Source organism: Phyllostomus hastatus, unplaced genomic scaffold (assembly GCF_019186645.2).
Source record: "Phyllostomus hastatus isolate PE091 unplaced genomic scaffold, TTU_PhHast_1.1 phas_contig_159, whole genome shotgun sequence".
Taxonomy (NCBI): domain Eukaryota; kingdom Metazoa; phylum Chordata; class Mammalia; order Chiroptera; family Phyllostomidae; genus Phyllostomus; species Phyllostomus hastatus.
In genome coordinates, this window is record NW_025333640.1 from 1,273,170 (window position 1) to 1,289,856 (window position 16,687).

Below are 16,687 nucleotides of genomic sequence, written 5' to 3' on the forward strand. Positions count from 1 at the left end.
GGTTTTTTGGAGGAGGGTGACTAATAAATGTAATGATTGTAGTCTTTACCATTTCATCCTTTATACAAAAAAAAACAGAAGTGTCCCATGCCTGCGTTCCCATCCTGGGTTAGACGTTACCCCTGATTTTGTACTTGGCGACAGGGACTTATCCACCTCCCAGAATGAGCTGCTTCCTTGGAGGACCCAGTGGCTTCCGAGGGGAGAGGACTGCCCCTGCCTATCCCCGCCAGCTGGCCCGGCCCTGCCGCCCTGAAGCGCATGGTGAGCAGCCCCTTCGAGTCTTCTGCAGGCTGGCCTGCTTGCCAGCCCACAGCCCTCTGCCGTCTCAGAGGGCTCTTCCACCTTTGTGCGCCTGCCGTGTTCATTCTCATGTCCTGGTGCCAGAGAAATCAGCTGAAGGGTTTGTCTTGCTTTACTTTCTCTTCAGCTTCAAGTCACTGTCACTTGGATATATTTTCGTCATTGCATCCCAAATCGGCGCTGAGAACTCCACCGCCCCCTAGGTGTCATTCTCAAAGAGTGGACTCTACTGTGGGGAGAGGTGGACTAGGAAATGGAGCTTCCACAGCCTGTGTCTGTTCTCACTTCTCCCCAAGAAGCACACTCTTAGACCCCTCCTCACGTGAGAGTCCATGGTGGTGGTTCCTGAATTTGGGGCTGTAGACTTCTGGAGCCAAGGAGTTGGAGGCCTGGGCATTGCTCTCTACAGACCCCTGAGTAGCCACTCCCTTGGTTGGGGTGAGGGGTTGCCCCTAGATTGCTCTTAACACAGAAGAGGGCCTGCCCACCAAGCTGACATCCAAGGGAAGTCTCGGTAGAGCTGGCATTGGCCTCATGTAGAGTGCAGGGGGTATGGCTTGAAGGGCGGTTGCTGCACCCTAAATCTTTTCCTGCCACACCGCAAGTTCATCCCTTCTCTAGCAGGGTGTAGCAGCAGGTTGCTCCTCACATGGACAGCTGTGGAAGATTTCTGGAAGAGTCAGCATATCCAAAGGCATTTAGAAATGACTGCATTCTGTCTTCTTGTTTCCTTGCACTAGTTTCTTTTGAGAAGAGTTGCCAGCATCAGTTTCCTCATTGCATCTCAGCTGTTTCAGACCCCACAGGAGGGTCCAGCAGTTTTTGTAAGGTTCTCCTCTCAGGGAGTTTTCCTGTGTTGTCTTTCCCAGGCCTTTGCCTCCCAGCTTTTCCAGACCCAAGAAGCCCACTGCATGCCCACGGGATGGTTCTTCAAGAGACTTGGGGCATGGATTTGAGGCTCTCCTAGAGTCAGAGGACTAGGAGTGTGTGAATTGAGTCTGGCCAGGCACCTTTTCTTCTCCAAGTTACCTAAGGGGCTATAGTGGAGGACATGGGCTCCATTTGTACAATGAGTTTTTTGTGCACTGTGTCCTGGATGCTATGTGTAGGAGCTGTGAGCATAACAGACAGGGTAGGGCCTCATCATAGCTGGAGATGCAGCAGATGGACTCATTAGATCATTTCCAACTGTGATACACAAAACAGGGTAGAGGCCCAGGAGAGGCTGGAGCGTGGGGTGGAGAGGAGCTGCCTGTACCTTCTGGGCAGTGAAATAGTCATGAGCATAGGTTCACCCTGGAGGTGGTCAGGAAAGGCCTCCAGGAGGTCTCAGTGGGTGGACATGCAGGAAAAGCATTCCAGGCTTTGGGAGTAGCACAAGGCAAAGGAACATTGATCCAGAAACAGTGCTGACATGCTCAGAAAACAGGAAGAAGACAGAGGCTGGAGTATGATGGTAAGGAGGGTCAGTGCGGGACAGACCAAGGGTCCTGGTCAGCAGTCCTAGACCCTGAGAGATGGGGCTAAAGCTCCAGAGGCCCCAGCTTCTGGTCTGGGGAGAGGCTCCTAGAATGATTCAAATTCAAAAGGAGAGCCAGATGCGTGAGGTTTGGGGTGTCATTGGCAGAGGTAAGAAATTTAGGTGTCTGCCCTGGCTGGTGTGGTTCAGTGGATTGAGTGCCAGCTTGCGAACCAGAGGGTCACGGGTTCAATTCCTAGTCAGGGCGCATGTCTGGGTTGCGGGCCAGGTCCCCAGTAGAGGGCACGTGATGGGCAATCACACATTGATGTATTTCTCCCTCTCTTTCTCCTTCCCTTCCCCTCTCAAATAAATAAAGACATTTTTTAAAAAGAAAGAAACTTGGGTGTCATTAAAAGAGCCCCAAAATATAGGCAGCAAAAACTGGAGAACTGAAGGGAGAAGTAGACAATGCAATCATAACAATTGGAGACCTCAGTACCGTACTTCCAGTTACAGTAGAACACCCAGGCTGATGGATGAGGACATCGAGGACTCGAACAGCACAGAACCCAGCAGCATGCACATTCCCCTCACAGGCACAAGGAACATTCGCCAGGGTAGACTACTTGCTGGGCCACGAAACCAGTCTCAGTAAATCTAAAAGAATTGAAATCACGCAGTCTTTTCCATCTACAGTGGAATGAAATTAGAAATTCACAGCAAAAGGAGCCCTGGAAGATTCACAGCGTGGAAACTAACCTAGATGCCCAGCAGGCAAAGGAAAGTTAAGTGTGCAGGCTTCTTGAGATTGAGGTGCTAGAGGAATATCCTCCACAACATCCAAGGAAACTTGGACCTGACAACTTTCAGGGCCACCAGCCAGGACGCGAGCCATTGCCCGGTGCATAACTCAGGAACACAGGCCCTCATGCTTCTCCCAGTCTCTCCCTGAGCAAATCCCAGGCCAGCCCCGCCTGGAACTCCAAGTCTGGCGGGCACCCTGACACAGATCGCACGGTTGGAGTAAGAGGGAGCAGTGAAGTGTCGCAGGTTCGATTCCCAGTCAGGCCACATACCTGGGTTGCAGGCCATGGCCCCGAGCAACTGCACATTGATGTTTCTCTCTCTCTTTCTCCCTCCCTTCCCTCTCTAAAAATAAATAAATAAATAAAATCTTTAAAAAAAAAGAGGGAGCAGTGAGGCTGGAAGACCAAGGGGTCTGTCCTCATGTGGGAAGTTCAGAAAGAGAGACCTGAGTGGGGAAAGGACACCAGTGGTTGAGGGGGCAGTGTCCGCAGAGGCCAGAGAGGGTGACATTTCCAGGTCCCAAAAGTCAATTTAGGAAGTGGCAGGTCCCACAGGACTTGCAGAGCCATGGAACTTGAGAATAGGGGTGGAGATGGGGTAGGCCAGGCCTGCTGTGAAGGAATAGGAGCCTGCATCTCAGTGATGTCACCTGAGGAGGGGGATGATCTGAAGGAATCCTGGTGATAACACAGCTCTTCATTATCATATGTCACCCCAGGCCCTGGCTTCTGCAGAATCAGCTCTGTGGGGGTGCATCTCTCAGGCTGCCACACTAAGTCCTAGGCTCAAGACCCTCCCCTTAACCCCCATCCAAGGTTCCCCAAACCTGGCCCTCACCTCCCGGCTGTCCCTGGGACATGACTCCACATCCCAACTCTCCTGTTCACGCCTGTCTGAGCTCTCCAGCCCTGCCCAAGGGTGTAATGTCCAGCAGATGTGAGCTTGCTGGGAGAGTGAAGCCACCACCAGGTGTGAGCTGTGAACAATTACACCAAGGTCAGGTGCTGGCTGAGCTGGCATCGCCTGCTTATCCCGTTCATTCTCTGCCACTTTCCTGTTGGGAAGGTGCTAGCACCTTGTTTTCTAAGTGAAATTGTTTGCCCAAGGTTTCCCATTTAGGCATTGGAAGAGCTGGGAAGAAATGACTAGCTAGACCTACCGGCCTTTGAGAAGGGGTTGAACAGCCTCACACCCCACTCTCATGCTCCATTTGGGCCCAGTGGTATATTCACAGCTGCCCCAAGGACTGTTGAGCCCATGTTGTTACAACGGTTTCCATTTCCCCAAGCACTTGGATGCACGGTCTCTGAGCCTCCGATCCCCTGAGACACACCTGGGGAACAGTGTCATCCTCTTCCCTTCACAGGCACTTCCAGGAGCTCTCAGGACACAGATTTGGATCAAGAAGCCCAGGCTGGTTTTTCTGACCCATATCTGAGGCGTTGGCTCACACAGGAGAATTGGGATCATTTCCTTACTGTCCCAGCTTTCACTGTCCATTAGGACATTGGTTGGTCCACATACAACATGTGGCTCACAGTGGGAAGTACCTCCTGGCCCTTTATGAGAAAAGTGTGTTGCCCGGGGTTAAGGAGGCACTTCACTAGCACAGAGCCTGAGGTTCCACCTTCAGGAGGAAACCAGAGGACGTTGGCTCACCAGCAGGAGCCCAGCTCCTTCTCCCACAGTCTGGCTTAGTGCGGTTACTGCCTCCACACTTGCTTGGTGGCGTGCGAAGCACTTCCTCAGGCACTGGCCCATGTGGTCCCTCGCAGCTCCTCTAGGCAGGTGGTCAACATTTAGCTAAACTTGAGCCTCAGGGGCTTTGCGGAAACTAAGAAAACTGGCTCCTCTGCTGGCTTATAAGCGGCCCATGAGGAGTCATGTCCACCCTTCCACACTGGCTTCAGGTGGCTCAGTTCTCAAAACTGCAAGTTGCTGAGAAGAGACGTGAGTGGAAGGGATCGTGTGTTGTCCTGGATAGGGAGGGGACTCATTTCAGGCCCCTTAATTGCTAGTTATTCCCATTCTAAAAGTAAGGTTGTCAGGGGGAGGTCCTTCAGCCGCCTTCTGTCAGCATGTGTCCGAGGGTTTTACAGTCTGCTGACGTGTTCTATTCCGAGCATTTTGCAGCAGCCTCTCGTCTTTGGCACCGAAGTTCTGGCTTGCTCAGGAAACAACAGTCTACCTTGAAACAAGGTTCCTTGCCACAGAATGTGCCAAGGCAAGGAATGGAAACTGCCACAATCTGGTGTTAGCCAACCATTTTACAGTTAGGCAGCTGCCCTTCAGAGTAGAGAACAGGTCACTTTCCAGCTTGTGGCAAAATGAGTTTTGGCCAGATAAAGTTTCATTGCACTTGAATTTGGGGGCGACACACTAGTCAGCCGTAACCTGTGGGGAAACAGAGGAACCGACCCTCGTGCTGTAAGGGTGCTCTCAGTCCTTGAGAGGGTTCCTTGGCTCGTGGCCTGGATGGCCAGAGGCAGAAGGTTCACGGGGGAGTTCTGAGCGTGAGTTTGGTAGTTCGTCTGTGACTCGGTGGCTGAGCTCAGGCAATCAGCCCTCAGGACCCGTTTATTTCGGAGCTCGCAAGCTGTTGGGTGAGAGGGCAGCTTGGCCCTCTCTTCCACCCTGACATGTGCTCTCGTTTCAGAGGCCAGCTGGCGGCTCCAGCCCTGAAGGTGGAGAAGGTGAGGAAACCTCTAAAACATTTCACCATCTTTGGTTGTAAAAGTGGAAGCAGCCTGATTTTCTCCTCCTCCTTCTCTCATTATTTCCTGTAGATTCTGACCGAGAGGATGGAAATTACTGCCCTCCTGTCAAGCGAGAAAGGACGTCCTCTTTAACCCAGTTCCCACCTTCACAGTCAGGTAACAGCTGCAGACCTTTACGGAGCGGTGACAGCATTGTGTTTTGAAGCCCCCTGTTCCCTTCCATCATTTCCCACTTGTCGTCTGTCTCCTGTCCAGACCCAGTTAGAACCAACCTGAGACTTGGTTGCTGTCACAATAAGGTTAGAGCTTGCCCAAGTTGTGGCACCAGGTGCCACAGTCTGGGATTGGTGACACTTATGGAGAGGTGTGACCTACTGGACTGATAAAGGAAGATGCACCAAGAAAAACCATCCCTCTGAAATGGGAAAGGGACTGTCCGAGCCCTGTTGGGGCCTCTGACCGTTAATCACAAGTCCACTTTCCAAAGACTGCGAGGATGTGGGGGGTTCGCCTGACCCATCTGCTGTGTGCCTAGAGCTTAGTGGTCCAGTTGAGAAGCCCAAACACATACACACTACACAGTGAGCTGAGTGGTCCACACTTTGGTGGTGGAATGCCTGGAGCTCCCAGAGGAGAGGGCTTGGGGCTTTGAAGGGAAGGCCAAGCGTCTGGACCAGGCGTGGTCTGAGCATGCACACAAGGCTAGTAGACCAACCAAGACTTGTATGAAGTCTGGTACAGGATAGCAGCAGGTTCCAGAGTAGAGAGGGATGCTGGGGCTACTTAGTGGGGGCTCTTTGAGCCTGGGACACCCCTGCAGATTGGCTGGTAAGTGCTCCCGCAGGGTCTTCCCCAGGCCTCCCCACCTCATTGGGACTTGGTTCACTCTGGCATTGTCCAGTGTTCTCCATAGCCATGATTAGAGATATTTGTGTAGTGGGAGAGGATTTCTAGTTATCCAAGTGGAACTTCATCCTTGGGAAGTTCATATAAAACATTTACAACTGTGAAACCCTAAGGATGACACCTTAAGGGGGGGAAAGGCACTCTTGGAAGGTCTGTGCTTACAAAAGTAATGCAAAGAGTTACTCACTTTACAGGAATAGTGCAGAAAGTGAGCATCCTCTCGAGGTTGTCTCTATGACACACTTGCTGTCCTACCTATTTCCCTTAACGCTTTTTTTGGACGTTGCCACGTCCTTCTTCACCACTACATAAGATGCCCCCTGAATGGGTGCTGTCAGTTGCCAATCAAGCAGTAAGGAACTATCCAGACAATTTGCAGCCTAGGCTGCTGCAGACATCCTTTTCGAGGGGCCTCTGCCCACGTGTTGCATAGGTGTTTCTGCGGAATGAGAAAGCTGCCACCTCCTGGCTATGACTGTGTTCCCTCTGTTTGCTGTCTACTGCAGAACCGTACTTTCTTATCAGGAAGGTGCAGGGGGGAAGAGACAAGGTGATTTGTACTGTGGCCCTAGGCTGACAGGGCAAAGGACCACCAAACGTTTTTCCTCTCTAGTGCGTTGGTCTAGGTCCTCGACTCTAGGGGATAACCAGCTCCCAGTCCTCAGGGGAAATGGAAAGATGAGCGGTGCCAGTAAAATCCTAAACGTGGTTTTTTGGGGGTGGGGTGCAGCCAACTTCTGAGCCTTCACCAGTGACAAGGAGCGGGGACTAAGGCTTGGTCCCAGGTAAGACTCGGAACATCTGGTGTGCTCCACTCCCCTCCTGGCTGCTCCCACAGGGGTCCGGGTGCCAAGGAAAAGCCAGGGGAATGAGGACAAAGGAGGTGGCTGGAGTAGGCCAGAGTCAACTGCTAGACATTGACACAGGCCATTAGGCTGGAGACTTCCCCTTCTTGCTGTCGAGAGTCTGGACGTGTAAAGGCCTTATTCATAATGCTGATCCCCACCTCCCGCACCACAGTGGGGCTTGGAGACCATCCCCTCAGGTTGGAGAGGTGACCTGGGGCATGTCTGCCCCGCCAACTCACTCTGTTTTTCCTCTTGTTCCCTTCCCTGCCCGCACCTCCTTGCTGACAGTATCAAAAAACAATGTTTTTATGCCATCAACCTTCTGCGAGCCATCTGCAGGCAATTCTGACTCAGAACCAGGTGAGCCCTTGCATCCCTTTGCTTTTCACAGGCAGTCACTGGGGGTTTTCTTGGGATGAAAAGCAGTCGATATTGTAAAATAATATCTTAACAAGAGTGAGCAGATTGAAATCAGGGTTCTTTTTCAGTGCCTAAATGTTTTCTCAACTCTTCAGCTGGTACATTTGGAATCCAGTGTGAAAGGCTTCATGAGCCTTTATTTCTGTTACTGTAAGTAAGGCCTGGTTGCAAGGGTTTTTTATGTCCTTTTTGGAAAAAGAATAAAGAGGTGTATTACTAGATTTTCAAAATTTTACAAGAGTAACACGTTTATATCATTTTAAAAAGGCAAGTTAGAAATACACAGACTTGAAGAATTAGCCTGCCTATTTCCCCCTCACTACCATCCCAGAGCTAACTAATGTGAAATGCAATTGCCCAGGTCCCTTTCTGTGTATTAAATAAATTTTCACATTAATTAACATTGCTTAGATGTGTTCAGATAAATGCATATATTTATTCATGGCTTTAAAACTTGACAACAAAGATTGCTCCCTTCTGAAGAACATGGAGCCTGCCTTATTTGGTCTTTTGCAGCAGAACCAACTCCAGTAATTCCTGCAAGTTTCTCCTCATAAAAGATTTAATGAGCAAGTTTAACCACCCAAATTCTGTAACCCAACCTGCCTTATATAAATTCATTCCCGACTTCAAAAGCATTGCGAGATAACTCACATTCTGGCATGAGAGCGATGTCAAGGGAAGAGGCAAGTTTTTATAACTTTGAGGATTGATTTGATGGCAGCATTTCAAACCATTGAATTTGTTCTGACTAAAAGCAAACTGTTCGGAGTTGACCCCCTTCCCGGTCCTGGAGAGGAGCTCAGTTTTTTAAGTCTCTGGTTGTACCTGGGGCACTTGCCTAGCAAGCCATGTTCTGAGCTGCGGGGGCAGTGTTAGCCTTTGTGAGCCTGTTTTGGCTCAGGGACCAGTTGCTGAAGACACATGTCTTGATCCCTTTATGCAGCGGAGTTCTGTATGAATCTCACGATCACCCCTGAGGTCTGTGAGTGACAGCCTCGCTCCCCTGTCTCTGCCCCCAAAACCTTTATCCAGCAGCACAGGGAGCAGGGCAGGCCTGAGAAAGGGAGCAGCCGAGCCCACCTTCAGAGGCTCTGACACAGCTCTGGTCCCTGGAGCCCGATGCAGTGAGCCTGTCCTATTAGACTTCCCTGTCAGCTCTGCAAAATGAACCTCGTATCTTTGCCTGCCTTTTACTTTTTAGCTTTAATTTGGAAAACCCCTAAAACTTAAGGGAATTTTTTTACAAAGCACTCGCTACCCCTTTACCTAGAGGCTCCATGCCTTCTGCAGAGACAAGGCATCGGATTCCAGTCCCATGTCCCATGTCTCTCTATCCATCTGGAATAGTTCCTCATTCTTTCCTTGACTTTTGTGACCTTGAAGATTACAGGCCAATTATTTTGGAGAAGTCCTTCCACTGGGGGACTTCTCCCCCAGAGAGAAGTGTCCGGTGTTTCCTGGCACTGCCACCCAGGTTGTGTGTCTGGGGCTGGAGAACCACAGAAGTGCACCGTGCTCTTGCAGGTGTGCCCCGCACTGGTGCTGGGGCTCCCTGTGATCACCTGATCGGGGTGGGGTCTGCCCTGTGTCTTCCCCCTTTGTGATCCCTATTTTCTGGACAGAGATTTTGAGATATGAGGAGACAGTCTTCTCTCGCTTGGCCCTCCTGTGTTTGCATCCACTGACATTTGCGTTCTTGAACTGCCTACTCCTCTGATGACGGCCAGATGGACATTGTCTGCCTCGTTGTACCCCAACATTTATTAATTGGCATTCTACTGTAAAGAACAGCTTTCTTTTCCCCACTTCACTTAATCATTTATATCACATGGATGTACTGGTTTCTATTTTAATCTGTGGGTTATAATCTGTTGTTATTAGTATTGATTTTAACATTCAGATTTTAGTTTAATCAGCTTATTTTCATCATTCCAGATTTAGCCAGTGGCCCCATCAAAGTCAGGTTCCTGGGCCCCCTGGGTAGGTCCCCGTCATATTAAGCGCCTTCTGTACTGCTTGTCATCACACAGGGTTCCAGGCTCATCATCTTTCCCCTTTTCTCAAAGGGGTCTTGGCTCTTCTTGGTGGAGCATGACCTCGAGGAACCAAGATCTGGATGCCCCATGTGCTCACTGCCAGTGAGCTGTCACTGCTCCCAGGACGCTCAGTGCCCAGAGCTAGGAACACATGCTCACAGCTAGGAACATGCACCTGTGTGCATACATATGCTTATATTTACCTATGTTTCTGTAGCTGCCTATCTGTAGATGTGGGTAACTCCACGTTTGTGTAGGTACTTCCAGTTCAGCGCCACAGGGTTCGTCATAGCCTCCCCTCTTCGTATTTCTACCTCTGTTCCAACTGTACAAAACCTGCCTCCCTCTGTCCTCAGTGCGTTTACTCATTACTCCATCCCCCATGCGTGGCCAAGCGCTCTCCTCACCCTGCACCGGCACCACCCATACACAGGCCCCAGCCACCATCAGGCTGCTGCCTTCTCTGGGCTCCTTTTCGACCTCTGGTGTACATCGGGTTAAAGTCTGATATGTTTTTCCTTTCAATCGTAAGTTCCCTGGTGGGTGAGCATCGCTCCCTAAGAAACCACTCGTCATCTTCCTGAGTAGTGCAGGAAGCTCCCTCAAAGGAGCTGCTGGCTTGAGACATGATTTGGAAGAGGAAAAAGGCTACCCCAGAAGGAGAGACCTCTTCCCTAGCAAGCTCACAAAAGGGCACGCATGTGCTCTTGAGGACACCAGCACAGCCACCTGTGCACCCCCGTGACCCTGGCGTGGGGTTGGGGGGTGCACTCTGGCCTCCAGGCAGTGCCGTTACACCCTGACCATGTTGCAGGGAAAGTGGGTTTCTGAGGCCTGTGACAGGGTCCTCAGGGTTTGACTGCCCTGCAGGCACACCTCCCTGCTGTGTTGGGCCCCTTCTGCAGCAGGTCCCAGTTGCCAGTAGAATTGTGGCACACCTTGTCCGCCTGCCCGTCAGTTCCCTGTAGCACACGGCATAGATTTCCTCTGCACCTTCAGGGTGGGCCAGGCACCAGGCCCATAGTTCACAGGTGTCCAGTGGCAGTGGTGTCTGGGCCCACTGCCCATACTGGTCAGCTCCAGGCTCGGTGGCTGTCAGCATTGGCTCCGCACAGAGCACCGTGGCAGGCGTCCACCTGTGGCCACAGTGAGAGCATTGCAGGGCCAGCTCTCAGGGGTTAAAAAATGATCTCAATTGCAAATTTGTTATCTTATCTGTTATTTTATCCCAGTTGTTTTAATTTTTAAATTGCCAGTCATCTTCTGAATAATTCTAAGCCAGGGGTGTCAAGCTCATTTTCACGAGGGGCCACATCAGCCTCATGGTTGCCTTCAAAGGGCTGAAATAATTTTAGGACTGTGTAAATGTAACGATTCCTTAACTGTTAAGGAGTTGAAATTACAGTCAGCCCTTTGAAGGCAACTACAAGGCTGGCATGCCCCCGGTGAAAATGAGTTTGACTCCCTTGCTCTAAGCTTTGGAAATGTAACTCGATATTTTCCTTCTAAAAAGGAACACCTGGCAGCACGTCTTCCTGTGTCCTGTTTTGTCTGGTTCTCCTGAGCATGGTGTTTGCGACCTAGACCCTTATGGGAGAGACATCAGCACGCACACACAGGCCCTTAGAAGCCTGCAGGTTCCACTTGTTTTGTGGTTTTGGTTTTGTTTTAATTTTAAAAAATGTTTTAAAATTATTTATTTGTTGAGAGAGAGAGAGGGAGAGAGAGGGAGAGAGAATGAGAACGACTCATTGTTCCACTTATTGATGCCTTCATTGGTTGATTCTTGTATGTGCGCTGACCAGGGATTGAACCTGCAACCTTCATGTATTGGGATGATGCTCTAACTGACTGAGCTACCTGGCCAGAGCCTCCACCCTTTTTACTAAGTAGCAGTGACAGTTCCCATAATCCCATTTTCGCCCGAGGAGAGCCGTTTGGCTCACCACCGTGTAGACAGCAAGAAGAGGGCCTTTCTGTTTCATCCGGAATTCTGGTTTGATTTTGTTTCCTACCTGAAAGTTTGGTCTGACAAATCATTTATGTTGTCATTTTAGTGCACAGTTGGTTGGTTTTTAGTATGTCCGCAGAGTGGTGCAACTCTTGCCGTAATTAATTTTAGAACATTTTAATCAACCCCAAAAGAAACCCCGTATCTCTTAGTGGTCACTCCCCATTCCACCTCCCCCAGCGCCTGGCACCACGAACCTGCTGTCTGTCTCTGGGTTTGTCTGTTCTGGACGTTTCACACAAATGACAGTGCATACTGTGGTATTTTGAGGTATCTTTCCATTTATTTTAAGTCTTTACTTTCCTCCAATGTTTTATAGTTTTCCTTTGTTAAATTTATTCCCAAGTATGTTATTTGCTTTTGTGCTACTGTAAATGGAATTGTTTTTTTGACTTCATTTTTGGGTCATTATTGCCAGTGTAGAGAAACGCACAGCTGATTTTTGTATAATGACCTTTTTCTCTGCAACCTGACTAGGATTTATTTCCGAAGGGTTGTACCTTAGCACAAAAGCAAGGCTCCCTCTGGTGACTCAAAATGCTGCCATCCCTTTGCTTCCGTAGGCACAGACCTGGCCTGTTCGGGCCACAAGGCTTTTTATATGCTGATCCTTTCCAGCAGGGATTGCATTAAACTGTCCCTTCCACCCCGCCCCCTTCTGAGATGGACAAAGTCACCAAGGTGCAGGGACTAAGGGATCTGTGAACACATGGCTGAACAGAAACCAGGCTTTGAATGTCCTTGGAGCCCCTGTGTTTGTCAGTCCAAAATCCAGTCCTGGGGGACTACCCACCTGCTGACATGTGACCGGGACGAACAGCCCTGCTGCTGCCTTCTCCTGGGCCTTCTGGCGCTCTCATTAGGCAGTGAGGCAATGTTCTGCAGGCACATCTGGAAAGAGAGCAAGCCTGCTGTCTGCCACCCTTGATCTCTTGCCACAGAAAACCTGTCTCATTTCCCAGACATCTGCTGGTCGTACAGAGACCTCTCCTAATTAGAGAGGTATCCCTGACAAGTCCTCTGGGAAAGGGAGATGAGTCCCTGGAGATCTTTATTTGGTGGCCCTGTGACATTCTCCAGGGCCTGCAAGTGCAGCATGGCATTCAAGCTCCTCCTGGCAGGCCTCTGGGTGAGGTGGTCTACAGGTTGACCAGCCTTGTACTCACCCTCCAGCAGAAGGGCTCCTTGGTGGAGTGGTCACCCTCACTTCTGTCTGGCACCTCTGACACCCCTTGGTCTTCCATAGTCAGCACTTGGCCCCCGAACCACACTTCCTGCAGCCCCCTGCCACCTCACCCTGGCTGCCTTGCGGCCTTGGTGATTGGACAGGATTTCTGCATTTCTGTTTCAATTTGGAAATGTTTCCCTGGTTCTCCAGGCCCATAGCCACTGGGGCCCAGACCACAGCCCTCTCCTGCCCCATTCTCAGCCTTGCCACTACACTCCAGGCAGGCCTGCTTTTATCTTTTATCTTGTGCTTGTAGAGGAAAAGAGCAGTGGGTTCCGGTTGAAGCCACCAACACTGATCCATGGCCAGGCACCCAGCGCAGGTAGGTGCCCTCCCGCCTTGGTGGAGAGTGGAATGGCTTTCTCATACCCTTCCAGGCCTCTGTGCAGTGGCTGTTTGCACAGCTGCCTAAGGTAGCCCCACCAGTGCGCTCTGGGCTGTTACCTGACACTTGAGCCCTGGAAAGCCACTTTAAAGAGCCTGTCAGGCCAGGGAGCTTCTCCCACCTGTGAGCCCTTCACTGCCCTGAAGTGCAGATGGCAAAGGAACAGGCTTAGCTTGGTCTGAGACTTTGGGCTCCGTGCCCAGTGATAGCTCAGTTGGTGCAAGCTGTCTCTCTAGAGCATTCTAGCCCCGGCATGCCATGGCATTAGTGCTGATTAGCAGAGTGTCCTCCATCCAGTGGCATACTGCTGGTGAGTGCTGCTCAGGGAAGGCCGAAACATTCTTTCATGGTCCTCACCCAAGTTGTTTGGCACAGGCGTTTTGTCAATGTGGCATTTTCAAACAGCAGGTGCAAAGGGTGTCTTTCTGTAACCGCCAAGCAGCATCCTAAACTGGAGTGACACCAGTGGCTTCACTTCTTTTCCCCTCACATCTGTGCTGACCCTTGGGCCCCGCACTTGAGAACAGGTGTCCCTTGGCTTTCCCAAAGCATTACTGTACTCACTGCATTAATTCACAGACGTGATCAGTTACTGGGAATGCCGTTTAATCACAGATAAAAATAACAATAGCCAGACGTTGCATGTCCAGTTGTAAAGAAAATATCCTTGTTGGGTTTTTTGTTTGTTTGTTTTTGGGGGGTTTTGTTTCAGAAAACATGCTTCCCTACAGAGTGTAGCCTATAAGGGCTATGAAATGGATTGCTGGGTTTAATTTGTCTTGGAAAGTACTTGGGAGCCTGAGGTATTGTGTTTCTGCCCGAGAGGTCCAAGGGCCCTTGGGCAAACCATCCTCTGTTCCCAGGTCTGCCAAGCCAGAAGCCCAAGGAGCAGCAGCGGAGCGTGCTTCGCCCGGCAGTGCTACAAGCCCCACAGCCAAAGGCACTCTCACAGGCCGGTAAGAAACACAGCCCTGGTGCCCAGGCTCACATGGCAGAGTAGAGCATTTCAGAAGCCGTGCCTGGGACAGCCACACAGGTGACTTTGCTCATATCTGCCAAATGCACGTAGAAATAAAGAAATAAAGAGAGCGCTGGGAAAACAACCCTTGGTGTCCTTGGGGAGCCCAGGAAAGACAGAAGGCTGAGCCTGCCTGCCGGTACAGACGTTACCTTGTGCACGCACCAGCCTTCTAAACACTGCCTCCACTCCCCAACCGCTTCCGGTCCACCCCTACTGTGTGCGGGCAGAGCTCAGCCCTGCAGTCTCCGAAACTGAAAGGGTGGCTTTCACGTGCATTTTCATTTCAGTAGCCAATCTTGAGACATGACTTTTAAAGCATGTTTCCGTTGTATCCACACAGGCAGTGGTTTTCCGTTAATCCTTAGTTTTCCTCATGTGAATGAGCTCTGCTTGTCTTCCTCTTGCTCTGTCCCTGTGATGCAAGAACGCTTCAGCAGCAGCAACACAGCATCCCACGTGAGGGAAATGGTGTGTTTCTGAAGAGTTTTTAATCACGGGAAAATTTATGTAGTGCTCAACAGTCAAAGCCAGATTTAAAGCTGTACGTGTCATGTAATCTCAGTTATTTAAAGGAAAAAAATGCACAGAATGAGGATGTTATTTGTAAAACTTGCTTTATAAAACTCATAATTGTTTCCCCAGTATTTGTTCTTTTTCTCCCCACCACCCTTCATTAGTATTGCTTCTAAATACACTGAAAAGTCACACAGTTCTTTGTAGAATAAGCAATAAGCAACCCACCTCTGTGTGGTTTTAGTTTTGGTTTTATTTTATTTTAATCTAAGAATGTGTTGCTTTCAGTGGTATGCCAGGCCCTTTATACTGTTGGTCCCAAGGGGGGCAGAAGGAAGCACGAGAGACAATGCAGCACTAACTCCACAAGTCTCCCCCTGTCGTTTCGTCCCTGCAGTCCCATCCAGCAGCACGAACGGGCTCAGCGTCCCAGCAGACTGCACAGGAACCACGACATCAACGTCGCCCAGCATCCCCACACGGAGAAGTCCGCCTGACGAGGCGCCAGCCCCTGAGGTTCGTCTGTGCCCAGGCAGCGAGCACAGCTCCCAGGAGACTCCTCGGGCCTTGCCAAGCACGCAGACCGTTTCCTGCTCTGAGCAGTGCCAGTGTTCCGTGTCCAGGCTTTCTGGGTCTGCTCAGTGTAGAACCACAGCTGACAACGCCAGGAGTTTGAGGGGTCCCCATGGTCCTGAGAGAAAGGTGATAAGCAGAGCTCTGCCACAGTCTGCACTGCCCGAGGCTAGCATGTCGTTCCACGTGTCCCAGGTAGCATGCGGGAGGGTGGCTTTCATTAACGAGGGCCGTGCACCGTTTCACGTGGGCTGTCTTCCCTCCTTGTTTCCACACCCCAGCAACTCTGGGAATGCATACACATGTGCCCTTTCCAGTTGAAGTAGGCTCAGAAATTATTTCTTTTTAAAAAACAGTCCTTCAGGGTTCTGAAATTACAGAGGCCAGAAGCATCGGTTTTCTAGGAGTGCTGCAGAGCAGCTGGGAGACGGGCGTTGTTGAAGCACCTGCCCTTGGGGCTGGCAGAGACAGACTCGGAGCCTAGACTGCAGCGCCACACCAGGCCTCGTATGCGAGCCGGCCTGCGGCCGCGTGTCTCCACACTCCCACAACCTCGGTAGATAAGTTGCTGCTGAAGGTTCTCTTTCTTCTGCCTCCTCCACGCCCACCCCTTCTCCCCTGTAGATGTTCAGGCTCAGATGGTGAAAAATGATCATCTACAATTCCATTTTGAAACCTCCGTGAGCCCCCTACCTTCAAACCAGTTAGCAGAATTGAAACTCAAAATTTTTTCTCTAACATGCTTCTTGGAAATGTTGGTAGATGGGTCTCGGGGCGGGCAGTCAGTGCCCAGCTCCGTGGTGGAGGGAGACCCCAGAAGCGACCCAGCTGCCCTGCCCTCCCGGTGTCCCTAGCTGCCGAGAGCTCGCCCTGTCCAGTCCTGGATCTGCCTGCCTCACTCTTCCTTTCGGTTCTAGCCCCACCTCGGATGTCCCTCAGCCCAGGGACCTTCGCCAGAGGACAGGCATGGCTGCAGTGAGGTGGCTCAGCTCACTCGTCGAGGCAGTGTGTCCCTTCTTTTCAGTTGTTGTTGTTCTGTTTAACTAGGAGAAGGAACCCCAGGGAAATGAGTCTAGCAATCCCTCCGAGGAGGACAGCTGTGAGAAGAAAGAACACGCTGCACAGCAAGCGTTTGTGTTTGGGCAGAACTTGAGGGACAGAGTTAAGGTACGTGCTTGGAGGGCTGGGCGAGCTATCGAGCCCAAGTGTTCATCTTTTTACGCCTCCCGCAGGTTCAGCACCAGGAGTCTGCTTCTTAAGGATGGGGCAGACACGGGGGGTGGGTGTGGGTGGTCCTGTGGCTCACAGCGCAGCCAGTAGCTGCTTGTTGTGCATCCTGCCCACACTCCTTTGCTCAGGCACCCAGGCTGAGTTTGGGACTCAGCAGTGGCTCCTGATGGCAGGGCACAGAGAGGCAGCCCGTGAGAGAGGTTTGTTGCCTTCGGGGCTTTCTT

General features: G+C 50.9%; 1 protein-coding gene across 8 annotated transcripts in view; it reads left to right on the forward strand.

The window, feature by feature from the left end:
* RANBP3 (RAN binding protein 3) overlaps window positions 1-16,687 on the forward strand; it is a 51,776-nt gene that overhangs the window by 26,226 nt on the left and 8,863 nt on the right. For 4 of the 8 annotated variants that reach the window (XM_045831478.1, XM_045831479.1, XM_045831481.1 and 1 more), the window contains 6 exons: window positions 5,229-5,265; window positions 5,359-5,445; window positions 12,998-13,063; window positions 13,990-14,082; window positions 15,058-15,176; window positions 16,281-16,400. In XM_045831478.1, coding sequence (XP_045687434.1) covers window positions 5,229-5,265; window positions 5,359-5,445; window positions 12,998-13,063; window positions 13,990-14,082; window positions 15,058-15,176; window positions 16,281-16,400 — 522 coding nt within the window. Of the gene's footprint in view, window positions 1-144; window positions 265-5,228; window positions 5,266-5,358; window positions 5,446-7,331; window positions 7,404-12,997; window positions 13,064-13,989; window positions 14,083-15,057; window positions 15,177-16,280; window positions 16,401-16,687 lie in introns of all 8 variants that reach the window. The other 4 variants (XM_045831476.1, XM_045831477.1, XM_045831480.1 and 1 more) reach the window with 2 other exon arrangements.